General features: G+C 47.6%; 2 protein-coding genes across 3 annotated transcripts in view; both read left to right on the plus strand.

Moving 5' to 3' along the window:
- LOC135819701 (elongation factor-like GTPase 1) overlaps positions 1-4,163 on the plus strand; it is a 5,919-nt gene extending 1,756 nt beyond the window's left edge. For both annotated transcript variants that reach the window (XM_065332953.1, XM_065332952.1), the window contains exons 2-4: positions 1-401; positions 1,829-2,035; positions 3,419-4,163. The exon at positions 1-401 is cut by the window's left edge and continues 861 nt beyond it. In XM_065332953.1, the coding sequence (XP_065189025.1) occupies positions 1-401; positions 1,829-2,035; positions 3,419-3,604 (794 nt within the window). In that variant the 3' untranslated portion in view covers positions 3,605-4,163. The remainder of the gene's footprint in view (positions 402-1,828; positions 2,036-3,418) is intronic.
- Positions 4,164-5,674: 1,511 nt separating this feature from the next.
- LOC135819703 (mucin-5AC-like) overlaps positions 5,675-17,025 on the plus strand; it is a 46,561-nt gene continuing 35,210 nt past the window's right edge. Inside the window, exons 1-4 of the mRNA XM_065332954.1 lie at positions 5,675-6,061; positions 11,215-11,269; positions 13,149-13,191; positions 14,180-15,006. Coding sequence (XP_065189026.1) covers positions 11,255-11,269; positions 13,149-13,191; positions 14,180-15,006 — 885 coding nt within the window. The 5' untranslated portion in view covers positions 5,675-6,061; positions 11,215-11,254. The remainder of the gene's footprint in view (positions 6,062-11,214; positions 11,270-13,148; positions 13,192-14,179; positions 15,007-17,025) is intronic.

Consider the following 17,025-nt stretch of genomic DNA (forward strand, 5'->3'; position numbering starts at 1 on the left):
AGCTTGCGACTCTAGCCGGGCCGCTGTGCGAGGAACCCGTACAAGGCGTGTGCTTTGTCCTAGAGACTTGGTCGGCAGCGAGCGAATGCAACACTGGTGGTGGTAGTGCTGTGAAATCTAATGGCAACGGCCTCAGCACGGACACTGACCGTAGATCGCCACAGTCGTTACCGAGCAACGAGTCCAGAGCTCCAACAGCCGGCGAAGACTCGGCGATAGAGCGTGACCAAAGCAGCGTGTCTAGAGATGGCGCCGAGCATCCGCTACCTGTCGTGGGCGCCGTCTCCACATATGATCCGCTGTCCGGTCAACTGATGTCCGCCATGAAGGAAGCGTGCCGTCGAGCCATGCTCACTCAGCCGGCGCGTATCATGGTGGCCATGTACTCGTGCGAAATCCACGTAAGTGTGTTGGTTGTTACGTGCTGGGTTATGGTACTCTGTTTCCGCGTGTGATTACTTTCACCTCTCCCTTCCGGTTACTTGGCCATATTTTATGGTCTTGCCCGGAAATTAGGATAACTGTATTCTCTTTTGCTTGACTGGCGTGCCGAAATGTCTCACCCTTGTTATCCTTTAGACATGTTGTCCTCTTTTCTTGTGCATGTACAGTTTGTACAGTTTGTTGAATTAAACCTGTCCATGTCGATCTAGCTTTCCTGCCCTTGTTCCAACTGTTCACTCTGGCCATGCGGTGCCTCTTTCGCACGCTGAGTCTTTGACTAGATCGAAGATGTGTTCCGTCCACGGGAAAAGATGTCGCAGATCCCGTCACAGATCCTGTCACAGATCCTGTCACAGATCCTGTCACAGATCTGGCCTATTCTGGGCCAGTTAATAATGTCGCCGTGATGTCACCAGATTTAGTGAAGACGTCAAGCTGTTATAACTCGGGAACGGCTGCTCTGATCAACCCGGGACCTTCACCATTGGAATCAGTGCATTTTTCGCTACGATTCACAAAGTTTTCATTTTAGGGTGAACTTCCCCTTTAACGCATTTTCACTACCGTATTTCCGCGCATATAAAGCCACGGCGTTATAGGTGAAACATCGCTGTTTTGGACCAAATTTTTGGAGAAAATAGCCTCGGTTTTAACGCCATGGCGCTAAAAGTGAGAGACGCGTACATGCAAAAAATCGGCAGAGTATGAACTTCGAGTACCGTAAAGTACCGCCAGAGCGCCCCACCATCTGATCCTTTCGTGGTCGTAGCGTGGAGGTGGTCTGCTGTCTGTAGGTCATACGACATGAACCTTGTACACATATTGCACGGTTTGCAGTCAATCCGTACCTTCGAGTGGACACAAGCTCCACACAAAAACCTGCCAAGTGTGACCTTAGTACACTAAGATTCTCACATCGCACACACTTCGTTGCACTCTGCCATACGATTTTCCTTTCTCTGGCTGTAAAATCAAGGTGGGGCGCTCTCGCGAGACGGGGCGCTCTGGCGGTACTTAACGGTACTCGTACGGTGCCGTTGCACGTTCATGTCGAGCATCCATGTACTTTCAATTTTCCCTGAAAATTTCAAATTGTGAACCTATTCTGTACAAGGTGGCATACAAACGTGTGTGAAGGTGCGGTGGCGGTGTGGCATGTGACAGTGGGGATGGGTACATGCAGAGAGAATCATCGCTACTGTAGGTTCACTGAAAGAATTGAACTCACCTTTAACGCCAGATGCAACTTCCTCCACATTGAATTTTGTTCACTTATAACGCCATGGCTTTATAAGTGAGGGTGGCCTTATATTCGGATATAACGCCATGGCTTTATATGCGCGGAAATACGGTAATCGTCCATGGTGTTCTGTTTTTGCCCCAGGCCACATCGGAGGTTCTTGGTCGCGTCTACGCTGTGTTAGGACGCCGCGGTGGCCGGGTGGTGCTCGAGGACCTTCGGCCGGGCTCCACAAACGTGTTCAGTGTGCGTGCCCTGGTGCCTGTCGCCGAGAGCTTCGGCTTTGCCACGGAAATTCGCAAGAAGACAAGCGGCTCAGCGAGTCCGCAGCTCTTCTTTAGCCACTGGGAGGTAAGCAGATTTTCTTATTTTTATCGCGAAATAACGTTCTTGGAACTTACCATCACCTTTGCCTTGATATGTGTGTTTAGAATGAGTGCACAGTTGATTCTTTGTATTGCCATAATGGCTACGGGCGAGGGTCCTTGGTTCGAGTCCTGGTGGTGACAGTCAATTTTTTCTTCAGACTTTTCCCGTTTGGGTCTTTCCCTCAAAGCAGTGAATGATTTTATTAATTTTATTTTTGAACTCGTATGTTGATATCCATGTTTAGGTTCCTCACGTTAACATGTCCTTGTCCGTATCGTCTGCACGCGATGTTGCGCATGATGTTTGTCTACATTGTGTTTGTGTGTGTGTGTCGATACTGGTATGACCGTGTGTTGTGTAGATGTGTTAATATGACCATGTTTGGGTGTGTGTCGAATGTAGGGCTGAAACGAATATCCTGAATATTCGAACATTCGTTCGTTTAGCTTCACAGAACGAACATTCGCGAGGTGACGAATATTCAAACTGAAATTTTATAATGAAAAGTTTGCTGAACTTTTCTTTCTTCTATTGTGGTTTCCAACACTTTCTGTCGTGTCCAAGCCGGTCTTGGTCGAACAGCGTGCTCCCAGGTTTGGGACCATTCTTTTTTTGTGAAAAAGAAAGGAAGACGGCGCTGTACAAATTGTGTGACAAGCAATACACGTACCATGGCCAAATGACTAGTAATCTACATACTGTAAAGTCTTGTATAAAAGCCGCACTTGAATAGAAGCCCCCCTCGAGTAGAAGCCGCAAATTTGGGCCCATCAAATCACACATAAGCCTGGTTTTAGTGTTGACATACATAGAAATACCTGTCTTGTATAGAAGCCTGTCTCATGTAGAAGCCTGCAAAATTTCACCAAGAAAGTCATAGAAGCCGCAGCTTTTATACAAGACTGTACGGTACTAACCTGAAAAACGAATATTTGTTTGTTCCTTCGTTTAAAATAGCATCGAGAACGTTCGATTAATGAGAAATTGTGTTCGTTCAGCCCTAGTCGAATGTCATGTTTATGTGTGTAAAATCTTAGTCGGAAGGAAATATATTAGCACACGAAGAGGCGAAACCAGTTGTACATCTGATGAGGCCTTCCGTATCATTACTTCCCAAATCAGTACATTACGATGATGTGACGAAGCACAACGATGTCAAATGAATTTACTGCCAATGTGCTGTTTAAATTGACATCGTTGTGCTTCGTCACATCATCGTCATGTACTGATTTGGGAATTAATGATACGGAAGGCCTCATCAGATGAACACCTGGTTTCGTCTCTTCGTGTGCTAGTTTCTGTGTGTGTGTGTCAATATGACCATGTTTGTGTATGTGTGTTCTTGTGCAACTGCCTAAATTTTAGGCAATGTCAAGCGATCCGTTCTGGGTGCCCACCACTGAAGAAGAGCTGCTACATTTTGGAGAGAAAGCCGACTCTGAGAACCAGGCTAGACTGTACATGAACGCTGTGCGCCGCCGCAAGGGCCTGACAGTCAGCGAGAAAATCGTTGAGCATGCGGAAAAGCAGCGTACTATAATGAGATCATAATGAGCAGCTCTGCCTCTCTCTCTCTCTCTCTCTCTCTCTCTCTCTGTCTCTCTCTCTCTCTCTCTCTCTCTCTCTCTCTCTCTCTCTCTCTCTCTCTCTCTCTCTCTCTCTCTCTCTCTCTCTCTCTCTCTCTCTCTCTCTCTCTCTCTCTCTCTCGCTCTCTCTCGCTCTCTCTCTCTCTCTCTCCCCTGCACATACTGTTTTGCTGCAGAGCTCCGAACAAGGGGCCAGTGTGGGCCTCATTGAGTCTATTTTCATTTTTTTTCATTCTGCATGGAGCTCAGCCTTTCCTCTTTTTTCTAATGATGCCCAACGGGGAGTACCTTATTCTTGTCCTGCAGCTGAGATCCCGTTCTGAGATGGAGGTGTTTGAAAGTCTTCCTTTTCTGTTCATAGTAACTAGTATTCATTCAGGGAAAGGCTAACACCTATTGGGGGGTTCCCCACCCTGAATTATTTTCAACTCCTTCCTGCACTTTCGAGACACACTATATTGTGAGTGAATGGCGGAATGCTCTGATAGTTTGAACGGAGCACTGAGTGAATGGTGAATGATGTATTCCTTCTCCTTCGTTCGTAGGCTGTGTTTACATGAGGCGTTTCAACCCGGGTTGAGTTCGACCCGGGTTGAGTTCGACCCGGGTCAGATTTCAACCCGCCATGTAGATCTACACAAAATGAAGGCGCGTTTTACATGACGCATTGCGCTTGACCCGGGTTGAAATTTCGGGTTGATTTCAACCCTCCCTCCCCCTTCGGGGGAGGGTTGAAATCAACCCGGGTCAAGAAAATCGTACTAACGTACTTCTGTGCGTATCTCGCGCCAGGTTTGAACAGCACTGCACAAAAGTCATGCAAATTTCGCGCGAACGGATTCACGTGATCATACAGGACTCTAGAAGTGGACTTTTGGCGGCATATCAGTATTTGACTCGGGTCAACTGTCTTCATCATGGAAACGCTCACCTATTTTGTCTATCGTACAGACTTTCAACCCGGGGTGAACTCGACCCGGGTTGAAATTTCTCATGGAAACACAGCCTTAGCGATGGAGAACGTGCTCTGCTAAGCGATGGCGATATGTAACAGGCATTGCATTGTACTGCTTCATTCTATCACTGCATCAAAACTGACAGAAGCAAGATCGAATGGCTTATTCGACTCCCTGGAATAGCTCTGGCTTTACACTACACTACTTCCTGGCTTGTACTGTACATGTAGTTGTAGGCCTAGACCCTGTCACTCATCACTGACATCAGCCATCAGGCCGAGACAGACTGAGTCATCTCAGGACATGGGCGACAAAACGCTGGCCCCTCGTGTGTCGTTTATATCACGGTGACCATGGTGACGCTAAATAGTAAATTCACCGCATATTTACCGCAAATTTACCGCAAATTATGCCATCATGATTATGCCGCGTTTTTCCCCGCTTTTTTTGCGATTTTTTCCCGCAATTTTCCCCGGGGACAGCTACATGTACATGTAGGCTAGTATCGATGATATGCGAGGCTCTGGTTATCACGTCCGGTGACGGACATCGGATGTCATCTGCCAATTATTATGTCATGGGCCGGGGTGCACCACTAGCACTGGCACTGGCACTGACAAGTGACAGCGAGCACTGACATAATTTTTCCCGCCCTATAGTACTTAGTAGATCTACATGACCGTATTAACTTTTCGTCTGTGTCTCCTTTCCAAGTACTTTCCCATATGCCTGGGTTACTTGGACCTCATTCGCTTCCTTGTCATTGGACATGTTCAGTCCGTTCGGTTTGCGAATTCAAATAAACACAATTACTTACTACCAGGTACCCCCAACCCCAACATGACCAGATGACTGTCTGGACATCCAGGTCTGCGCGCGCACAGAGTTTGTATGACCGTTATCTGGTTATACACTATTCTAAGTCATGTCATCCACAAAACGTGACACGGACCCGGCCGGGCCACCCTCACTGCATACTGTTGCTGCTGAGGTACGCGGTAGCTTCCGATGCCTCGCCCGGCGAAACGAGCCCGCGGCACCATTTCCGCACTGGAGCAGTGGAGGGCCAGTGGAGCTTCGTGGTGAAATATTTTCACTGCAGCGCTAGCTGTAGTTTCTTCAGTTTTTCATGCTACAGCCCGGCAGCTTGTACTTGTAGACGAGTTGCTGTAGGCAGCGCGGTGGTGTTAGTTTGGCGGTCTGCTGCTTCGTGTCGAAATTTGTTTGGGTGCAGGCTGTGTAAGAATCTGTGTATTGGCCAAAGGGTTTCATCGAAGTTTCCTACTGGCTCGGAGCCTCCATTCGACTGCTCCATACCATCACGACGTCGAGAACTGGTACAGCCTGTCCGCCCACGACGTTCAAATCGTGTCCAGGATTCAAGCAAACCGTGACTCCTGGCTGCAGGAGCGCTCGTCACTGGACGTTCATCGTCCCCGTTTGTCATGGTGTTCCAGTGATTCTGGGTAAGTGGTTGGCGCGGCCAGTGTTGTTCGGTTCGTGGGGATTGTTGTTCGTTCTCGTTTCCTGAACTGGCCGCAGAGCACCGGTAACGGGTATAATGCAGGGCTCATGCTACTGTCGTGGATATGGAAATCCGGTCGCAGGTCTAGCGGCCCCAGGCGGCCAGGGCGCTGGCCATGCAGCCGTAGCACGTATGCGCTGCATGCTGCTGGTCGCATCGGATCAACATGATAGTGCAATGACTATGACTATTGTGCATAAGCACTGCATGCAACGACTTACGTTCTGTACGCGCTGAGGGCGCCGGCCCCGGTCAATCGACTGGATTTCCATGTCCGCGACAGTACTTTGATCATCTCAACAACTCGATGACCATTTTTGCTTGTGTACTGCGATTGCGAGTAAATTCAGTAAAGTACGGTGAATAGGTGTGGGTTCTCTTCACTCAGTAGAGTTGAGTCGAGCCAGCTGTACAGCCTGTAGTTCCCGGTGCCGAAAGGCTGACCTCACTCCCCTACATTACTTATAGGCGAAAATTAAAGTTTGGAAAACCCTATCGAATTGGGTATCTACGGAACGCTTAGGGCTTCAGGCGTTCAAATCTAAAATTTGGGCTGAGTTAGAGCAGGTAGAAGGGAGTTATGGGTGTTGACAGGAGCCCTATTCCATGTACGTGATCTTTTTGTCGCGACGAATGTACGCGTGGGAGCTCGAAAAGTGGCACCCGGCACTCGGGTCCCAAGTCGCGACGCAGAGTGCATGATGTAATCTCGCATGTCACGTGCGTGTACTTTGCTATGCTAGCGCTACACCACTGCTTGCAGAGTGAAGTACACCTGATCTGAGCCGTACATAACAAACACTCGAGCCGAAAACCTTCTGAAGAGAAAATTAATAATGTTTGTTCCTTTGCAGAGAAGGGAAATGTCTAATTGTCTTCAAGGATCGCCAGTACTGTTTGATGTGAACCACTGATGGCCCCCGGCACCAGTCCCGATTACCTTCGACGTTCCTTCCCGTACTGTTTCCTTGAATTGTGGAATAGCCTCCCCGAGGACGTCTTTCCCCGTCTGGCCAATCACTCTCCACTCACAGCTTTAAAAAAGGTGTCAACAAACACATCTCAGACCAGCCATGGTCTTGGGACGTGCTTTGAAGCCTATCATGTTGATCGTCTCACTGTTCTTTCGTGATCCCACCTCTCGGTTTGGGGATGTGCATTGTGACAACCCTTGTAATGTGTTAATAATAGTCTCACAGTTTCTCCCGCACACTCGCTGGTGTTAACCCTTCCTTTCTTTTCACTTTGCTGACTCGTACAGCTCTATCTTTTGTTTTTGGTGCGTGTTTTTGGCCGTGATGCCGAGACCTCAGGTCGGCAGAGCCATCAATGCCCCACCATCACTGCTGCGTCTCGGTGCAGCCCCTGCTCAATAGTTGTCACGTTCATCCTAGTCTCAGTACCATTGTCTTCCTTTATTATTTTCGAGCTGGGAATGTGAACATAGTAAAAAATATATAAAAAGTGGTAAGGTCTTTGAGATCCAATTACGAGTTGGTACCAACGGGAGCGGTAGCTGCTGTTGATGGATAATGTTGGAAGAAGCGCTTTCTCAAGTTTCTGCAGACGATCGGGAATTTGAAAACATAATTGTGCTGAGAACGTATTGTTTGTTCTGGAGTAGTAGAGAGACTTTGTTAGAGACATAGCCTGTGTGAAAGTGAATGTTCCTCACTTTCTCTCTCACACAGGCTATGTTTGGCTGACAACTACGGTGTTGCCTTGATTGAGTAACACTGACAGCTTTGGAAGTTTCGAAATAGTTTCCATTTCTGAAATGATGCATACAATTGGACAAAACTTTGCAAGAAAGGCATAGCCTTCCGAAACAGTACCTGTGACTGAGGTAGCCATCTCCTTGCCTTCATCACCAACAACTTGAACAAGCTTCTGAATAGATACAAACTGCTGCACACCAGACGCAAGCGAAGTTTAATCTGATTGATGGCGATTCCCTTGCTTCTGCTGCCTTTTAGATTGGTGCACATGCCTTCCCAAAGCAATCCTCCGCCGCTGCTGGACAGTGACACCAGTCGGGAGCCATAACGTCGGTGCGCCTCTTGTTACGCCAATGAAACTTGGTAGTCCGAAGGACTAGGGGGCGCTGAACACGATGCAGCAACAACCTAAGGCGTAACAAGAGGCGCAAGGACCGAAACCCGCCCTCGAATATTAGCAAAAAGTGAGAGACAGCGTGTCGACAGAGAAACGTCTGGACGCCGCGAACGGTTGGAGGCATTGCTCCATATCCTTACCAAAAGACTAGAAACTTGAAATCGCCCAAAAAGAGCAAGGAGGGTGCACAAGCGAAGTAAAAAAAGTAACGTTAGTTCAAACGCAGGTCAGTTTTGTGTGCCTCCCGTAAAAATTCATAACCATGTATAAACAATTAAAATGAAACAATTCCAAACCTGTACTAGGCCAGATCCAATCCGGGTCTTACAAGTAAGTGGGTCGGGAAATAACTTCAAATAAGTATTTTCAAGTGAAGTGAGCATGTTTTGGAATTGTTTCATTTTAATTGTTTATACATGGTTATGAGTGCACAATTGATATTTTTCATTGCTATTTTACGACTGTTGTCTCCTCGTCGGTTATTTATGTGCCATTACATCATCGATTTTCAATGGGCCAAGCGCGACACGCGAAGTCCTTGAACTGGTCACATGTCTGACCTCGCTACCTACATGGCTACTTCCCCTTGTCTAACCCCCAAGACGAACAAAGAAGTATACTAGTACCAAGAGTATTATAACCCCCCCCCCAAGAGTGTGCAACTCTGCATATGGGGTCTCCGACGGCGAAAACGCACATCACGTGTCTCAGATACGTTCGTACTACGTACACACGAAGGATAGCGTGCGCGCAATCCGAATATCGGCCATGATCATGCTGGGGATTTGCATACCCGCAGTGAGTTTCTGTCAGAGAGTGCTTTTTTATTACTCCGCTGCTCGCTAAAAGCGGGCTGGAAACGTACAACTGCACCACGTGATGTGAGTTTTCGCCGTCGACAAACCCCATAGAAAGGGTATCAGGAGTTGCACACTCTTGGGGTGTTATATACTCTTGCTAGTACTAGTAGGCGACTGGCCGAAATGAAAAATAAAATAAAGCCTGGTTACACCCAATCGTCCTTTATTCGGGCACGTAATCACGGTCGTTTGCACCGAAGGGCGTCGGAAACTCCAAACACGGTAGATCTACAAACTGTGGATCTACGGATATCCTGTAAAACTTTGTCAGTGTGTGATAGTGCATATACATGCACCTGTATTTTAAAAGTCTTACCAGAACTCTGTATACAGAAGAACGTTGACTACTGGTCAGAGTGTTTCTATGCACGGCGTGCGTGGAATATGTATCTAATATTGACTGAGTATGAGGTCAGTATGGGAAATAAAAGCCGAGGTTTTTATTTCCTATACTGACCAAGTACGAAGTCAATAATTATTAGATTTATCACGACAAACAGTGTGTATTTCAAATTCCGGAACGATAACGTCATGAATCCCGGTTTTATGATTGCACAACCGTTGCACCATCACCTATTCATACAGTATTAAACAATGCTGCACTAGGCACCGTTCAACTGCGCAACCCATTAGGGGTCATCCATAATTATCGAACTTTTTTTCACAAAACGAAATAATTTCGTTATGGGGTGGGAGGGGGTTGACCAATTTCGTTTCAGAAAACATTGATACGTGTACATGGCGGTTGGAGCAGTGACACACTTGCAACTTTTGCTGTACAGTATATGCATGTCAGGGCCGGAGGAAGGAGTTCGGGAGTGGTCCGGCCAACCTTTGAGGAGGGTCCGGGGGACCTCCCGCGGGAGAAATATTTAAAATTTACGTGAAATAGAGCATATTTGGGCATCTCTAAGGCTCCAGAAAATGCAGAAAATTATAGTAAAAGATCACAAACACAACTTTTTTTATCCATATCAGCCATACAGTGCCGGTCACGGAGTCCTGAGCTACTTCAAAGCACATCACACGTCGGCAGTACAGTCGAGTCATGTACCTCTGGATTTTTTACACCGGTTTTGCACGAATCACATGGACCATCCAGCTGGGAAAGTGGTCCGGCCATGGCCGGACCAGCCTGACCGGTTCCGCCGGCCCTGCATGTATGTCAACATTTTTACGTTCTGAGGGGGAGGGACGGAGGGGCTGGGTCTAAACTAAAATAATTCGTTTGGTGAAAAAAGTTCGATATTTACGGACGGCCCCTAAGCAGTCAAATATAAGCAGTCAATATAGCCCTAAGGAGTGAAACATGCAGGAATATTGGACTGCTTAGGTATAGCGAAAATCAATGGGACTCAATACTAAGAGGCTGATAAATGGTCTTATTATGGACTGTCACTTCGAAGTACCAGTACAGTCGTGGCCAAAGAAATGCGAACCGTGAATCAAAAGCAGCTCCGCATTTCTATTTCACCATGCATGGTCGAATGACCCATCCGAGGGAATGAGCCTTGGTGCTGCTTTCAGCTCCTGGTTCGGACTCCCCGATACACTGTGCAATGAAAAGGGAGTGGTGCTTCCTTGCAAATCTGCTGGGCGGAGGGCTCGACATGCTTCTCGTACTCTGGACGTGTGTTCTCTTGGTTCGGAGCCGCCGAATTCCTCAAGGTGACGTCATAAAGTTATGATGCAATGTACGCGTGTTATCAGACGTATCCTGGATCTGTGGTGGGAAAACCCCCATTTGATCCTCAGCTAGTACAAAATATCGCACGGAAGCAGGTGTGAAGCGTTGACAAGCAGTACAAACGCCGTAAAATGACACACTCTATAGGAGGGTTGCATCATAACAATGCCGTCAACTTGAAATTCTGTTTGGACAACACTGTATGCGTGAGCTGCCTACTCTTGGGGGTGATGCACTCTTGTCAATGCTCAGTGCACACTCTTGGAACCTTGCCTCCACTGAAACAAAAGTGTGAAACGCTTTTATAATTTTTGGGTTTCTTCGGAATCTGCACCCGCTGAAAACGCCCTTCGGAATGTTTTCCATTTCTACATTACTCATGATGTGCCGCGTCTATTTTGGTGTGCTTTGTTGTGTGTACATGTACAACAGATGGTGATCGACGTCCGTGACTTTTGTTCTTGTCGCAGTCATGGCTGCAGCAGAGGTATGAATTGTCCACACGTCATTGCTTTGCCACATTCTGAAATAGTTGTCTCGAAGCAGAGATCTTCCAGTGTGCACACACATACACACATGTTTGCATGCGCACGTACACACGCACGCGCACGTCCGCACACACACACACACACACACACACACACACACGCACATGCGCGCGCACGCACACACACACACACACACACAAACATATACAAACATACATACATACACAGTACACACACACATGCATGTGCACACACACGTGTACACACACACATATACAAACATATATTATACACACGCATGCACGTACATGCACACGCACACACACTCGCACACACATACACACATACACACACATACACACATACACACATACACACACATACACACGCATACACACACACACACACACACACACACACACACACACACACACACACACACACACACATGTACCCGCTCCATGCTATCATTGGATGGTTAAAACTTGTGCCAATACGTGTAAAGGGCCATGTGGTATTATTGATTATCTTCAGTGAACAGTAACGCTTCAATGTGGCCTACCTCAGCCAACCAGGCCCCTGAAATGGCAGTGGCCAAATGCAAGCAATAAGCCCATATGAATATATCTGCAGCTAGCCAGGGCTGCAGGCATAGTGGGATGGTCTAAGACCATGATTGAGAAACAGAGGGTACCAGGTTCAAGTCCTGCTTGGAAGCGAAAGGATTTTTTCCAGCCGTGCTGCGACCCACAGTTAATTGGGAACTCGTGGCCTGGCACGAGGGAAACATGGATGCAGTGAATGGGATTTCGGTCTTTGACCACTTTGTGGTGGGTCTGATCTACTCACCTCCCACCGCTTAGGAGCTGCATCTGCGCCTTGTTCCAAGAGGGTGGTGGCGTTCCTGCGGATGCGGAAAACTGGGCCTTTGGCCGAGTCTCACGCGAACCGTGAAATTAGCCAGGGCTGTCTCGTCCCCCGATCAACACTTGATCAACACAGCACAGATCTCTGGCAGTGCACAAAAAAACAAAAAACAAAAAAACAGAACATGCATGGCGCGAGGTATGCTGCTAAGTACTGGTCGTAACCAGGGAGACCGGTATTTTACGACTCCTTGGTCGTAACTTACTGGCAGTAGGGACCTTTTGCATTTGCTACGAATCGAATGCGAAACGAAAGTTTGATTCGGCTCTTAATCGTTTAGTTGAAAACAGATTCAGGTTTCGCAAGTCGTCATGCAAATGTGCATGGCAACTACGAATACGGCCGGTAGCTTGGCGTACGGGTGATGATCAGATGCTTGTACACAACTGTACACTGATACCTGGTTTACAAGTACGCGAGAGGTCCGAGACCGGGCACTACCCGGAACTTTGAATTTCCCGTTACTCTGAGTCACATACTGTCAACTTTGCGAATAACGACATTCGGCGGGGCATCAGAAAAGTGTCCTTATTCGCGAAGTGTCCTTATACCCGAAGTCCCATTTAAATGTATGTGAACCTATAATTTGTATAGTATGACATGTATATCAAAATGAAGCTCTTTTCATGTTTTTATGACATATTACAGCCTTCTTTGATCAGCATAATTCGATTGAGCTCCTTGAAGACCACGTGTTCTGAAAGTATTATTGTCGTCCGTGATTTTTGTTAGAAGGAAATAACACTTCAAGTCAATTTTTGCACAAATCCCATTCTGGTAGGTTAATGCCAACACGTTTGCATTTTGGCGGATGTGCGCTGATTCAAATGGGAATGTAGGGTGCAGGGAGCATTGCGGCTTCCTCAAACAAACGCCATTCAACTCAGCAGCCAGAAGATATTTCATGCTCACTTCATTTTGTGTATGCCTATACGTGTGTTGACTTTGCAGGGTCAAGCAGGCAACACAGGGCCATGGTCAAGCCAGCATTTCCGTAAGTGGATCCCACGTCTCAAAGCAGCGCTCAGCTGCGTTGCAATTCGTGCGGAATGCCTAGCTAAGGAGCTGCTCACCGATACGCAGAAAAAGGAATTGATGGGAGTAGAATATGATTCTGCCAAACACAATGACCGACTGCTAGATATGCTGAGCAGGGGTACAGCTGAGACTTTCCACACTTTCTGTGGTATAGTGCGTAGCACCGAACCTGAAGCAAACTTTTCAAAGTTCCTAGATGACATGCAGTCAGTGGATACCTTTGTTGGAGGTAAGTAGAAATGTTATCAGTCAGGTGACTGAGAGACACTCACAGAATTGTACATAGGGGGTGTAGCTCGACCATCTGTGGTGTAGTGACCATGTACCACCGACAACCTCATAGCCTCCATTTTGCCTGTTAAGACTAAGTAGTACCTATGACAGCGAGTTTTCTAGTGTTGTGACGGCACTACGCTGACTGCACAATAGCTCTACTCCTAGTACGGTATACAGGCAGTATTGCGTGTGCTTGGAATCTTTTTGTTCCATTTCCATACAGGGCATATTGAGGGCACCAAACAGCGCTGAAGTTGTGCAAAAGTGTTTGTCACGATGTGTGTGTGTGTGTGTGTGTGTGTGTGTGTGTGTGTGTGTGTGTGTGTGTGTGTGTGTGTGTGTGTATGTATGTGCGTGTGTGTGTGTGTGTGTGTGTTTATGTGTGTTGGGGGAGGGGTCGATTCACATGGCTTTGCCTGTTGTGTGGATTAGACAGTTATCTTGGGTTTGTCTTGATCTGTTTGAATCAAAATCGGATCCGCTATTGTTGCTATAAAGAGAAAATCTGTGGGTGCACATCCAGTGCATTTGCAGATTTGGTGTGCTTCTCTTGCGACGGGGGTATACATGGTATATGGTACATAGTGTGTGCATGCAAGCAGGTATTTTGCAAGGCAGTGAAAAAACACTTTGTCTATTTGCTGTTCTCTGTGTCCTCTCTAACACAGGCAGTGAAGATGCAGCAACTAGAGTAACTCAACGTCAATCAGACCAGTTCAGCAGAAACCCATTACCATCACCCAGCCAAACAACTCGGTCTCCGCCAGCCACAGCACCCAAACCAAAGCCTATTGTTGAACCCCAGGCCACTCACGCATCTCCCTCCAAGCGCAGCAGTATCTCCGAAAGGTTAGCGGCCTCGAATTCAGCCAGCCAGGAAGGGAAACTGGCTGGAACTTTACCTTCGAAACCTAGTCGAGCCCCCAAGCCTCCCACTCGCCCAAAGCCCGTCACTCCCCACAACACATCAAGAACAGTGGAAACTAAGGATCCCGCTACGGTTCACAGTGTGCAGCCGGTAGTGACTTCTGATCCCGTTTCTCCTCCACGACCACCGCTCTGTGACCGCCCACTACTAACGGCTGGCGGCAACCAGCCAGATGGCACTGAGACGGCGACATCTGGCCCAGCTGATCCCAAGTCCTCTCCGAAACCTGGACAAGCTGCTCTTTTGAGGTCTGCTAGTGCCTCTACACTTGAATCTAGTTTTGAATGGGATAGGCAAGAAACAGGGAGACTGGTCCCGGATCGAGCCCCAAAGCCAAAACAGCGCCCAAACTCCACGTCAATTGCCAGCACAGCTAGCTTGGCCAGGAGCCCAGCAATAGCAGTTGGCGAAGACACGGGCGGACATGCGGTGCAGCATGGACAGCAACCAGCGCCCCCCGCAGAAGGCTTATCTGCCGAGCACATTGCTCCGCCTAAGACTGGACGCGAGTCGATCGCCAAGACGGTAACAGGAGATTCAGCAACGCCTCCCCGTGCAAACTCTCTGGTAAGAGATATAATTCTAAGTTTCAGGAGTCGCAGTGCACTATGCTTAAACTTATAATATAATACAATATTATTGTAATGGAAAACTGAAGTAAGCACAGAGTGGGATCGTCATCAATCCGCACTCTTTGCATATTTCTTGAGCAGGAGGGCGGGGGGGGGGGGGGGGAGGGGGGGGGGGGGGGGCGCAGCTGATGGTCAGATGCTTTAACACAACTGTGCACTGATACCTCGTTTACAAGAACGCGAGGGGTCCGAGACCGGGCACTACCCGGAACTTTGAAATTTCTGTTACTCTGAGTCACGTAATAATATTATGTTTTAACCCTTTATGGACGGATTACTAGCACAGTATGCACCAGAATTACAAAATGTCAGTACAATTTTCAACTTTTCCATGTCATAACTTTGGTGTCCTTCACTTGATTTTCACAATCAAGGGCTCATTGGAAAACTCTTGGCGAGAGCTACGTCTGGGTACCAATCTCCATTATCTGGCCGCCACAAATCAGGCGCGGTAACACAGCAAAGTCGTCTCCAAGCCTGATATGCAAGGAAATTCGTCCCATCTACGCCATTCCACTCTCCTTCATCGCAGAACGCTCAAATCTGTTTGAGACGATTCAAACTTCAGCCGGCTACGTCATTATCATGTGCTTAGTCGCTCAAAGAGCACACGAAAAGGGATTTCCCCCCCCAAAATGGCGAAATGATCGATCAAAAATTTGAATTTGCCGAGGTAAGAATACGGCGTGCGATATCTCTGGCGTCCGACATTGTAACTCTTCGGCGATTGTTGCATTGGACAGCTTGGAGTTCCCGCTACCACGTAGATCCTTCGATTGTGGAATTTGGTCAAGAAACGATGGAGTTACGAAGTTACGAAGTTTCGATCTTATTAGATCGAAACTCGTACAGTCCGTCCACAAAGGGTTAATGGGGAATGGCCAGAGGTATAGATAGCACGCACAACGCCATTTCCTGCCACTAATCTGCACCAGCTATGACGTAATCGCAGAACTTCACCGTGATAGACATCCATGCAGAAAAATAGTCACACTCTGCACACACTGGGTTTCATGTACTCTTGGTGTACATCCTGTGTCATGTGACCAAGAGAGTCGTAGGCTGTGGGGAGACGGCACAGGCAACTCTAACCCTATATCTCCCGGGGTGTTCGACCCTGGGTGGCCGTTCACAGTCACCCTTGAGAGGGGGCCGATTTACTATAAACACGTTATTGTCGGTCAGGATGTAACTTTAAATTCGGTGATTTCGGTAGAGAAACCAAATATAGTCAGACCTCGCTTAACCGCACACATCCGTTTTCCACCAAAAAATATCCAGATAGGCGAGGGAACCGGATAACCAAACACACATACTGAGTCTATCTTTATACGCATGTAGCATATCCAAATATGTAAAATTGTACTTCCTCCGCGTCATCGAAATTGTCGCAGTTTGACTTTTGACGTAAAACGGGGTATTTACTCACCAGCACTCGTACCACAGGTAAGGAATCAGGCATAGGCGACGGTCATCATTATAGGGTGACGGCAAAGTATTCATTTCTGTTATTGGAAGCTGAAATTGCTGAACTAGACGCAATTTCTTCGCTGATGTCGCTGCGATGGTACTTTCGACTAGCTGACATCAGTCAGGCGTTGCAGCCTGCACATTTCTCGTGCTTATAGCCATTCACTCAAAGCCTCATCACTGTTTTACCTTAGCTGGGGTGAGAATGACTTCGTGGAACAAGCGGCAGCGCTTGGAGAAATATCGAGGGGTCAGGAAACTAAATGTATGCAAGAGCGATACAATTTGTCGCTCTGGCTCGAGACACTCAGTACATGATTGTACCTGCATTAGCCGTGTCGACTCTATATGTAGTGCTAGTGATGCACGCACAGGTGCCGTACCGGTCATGCTGGAAAAGGGTGCGCGCTGGACGTGATAGTACACTTACCTGCATGAGCTGTGACCACACAGCTAAAATAAATGGGCATGCCACAGCTAAAAA

Source organism: Sycon ciliatum, chromosome 6 (genome assembly GCF_964019385.1).
Source record: "Sycon ciliatum chromosome 6, ocSycCili1.1, whole genome shotgun sequence".
NCBI classification, from domain to species: Eukaryota; Metazoa; Porifera; class Calcarea; order Leucosolenida; family Sycettidae; genus Sycon; species Sycon ciliatum.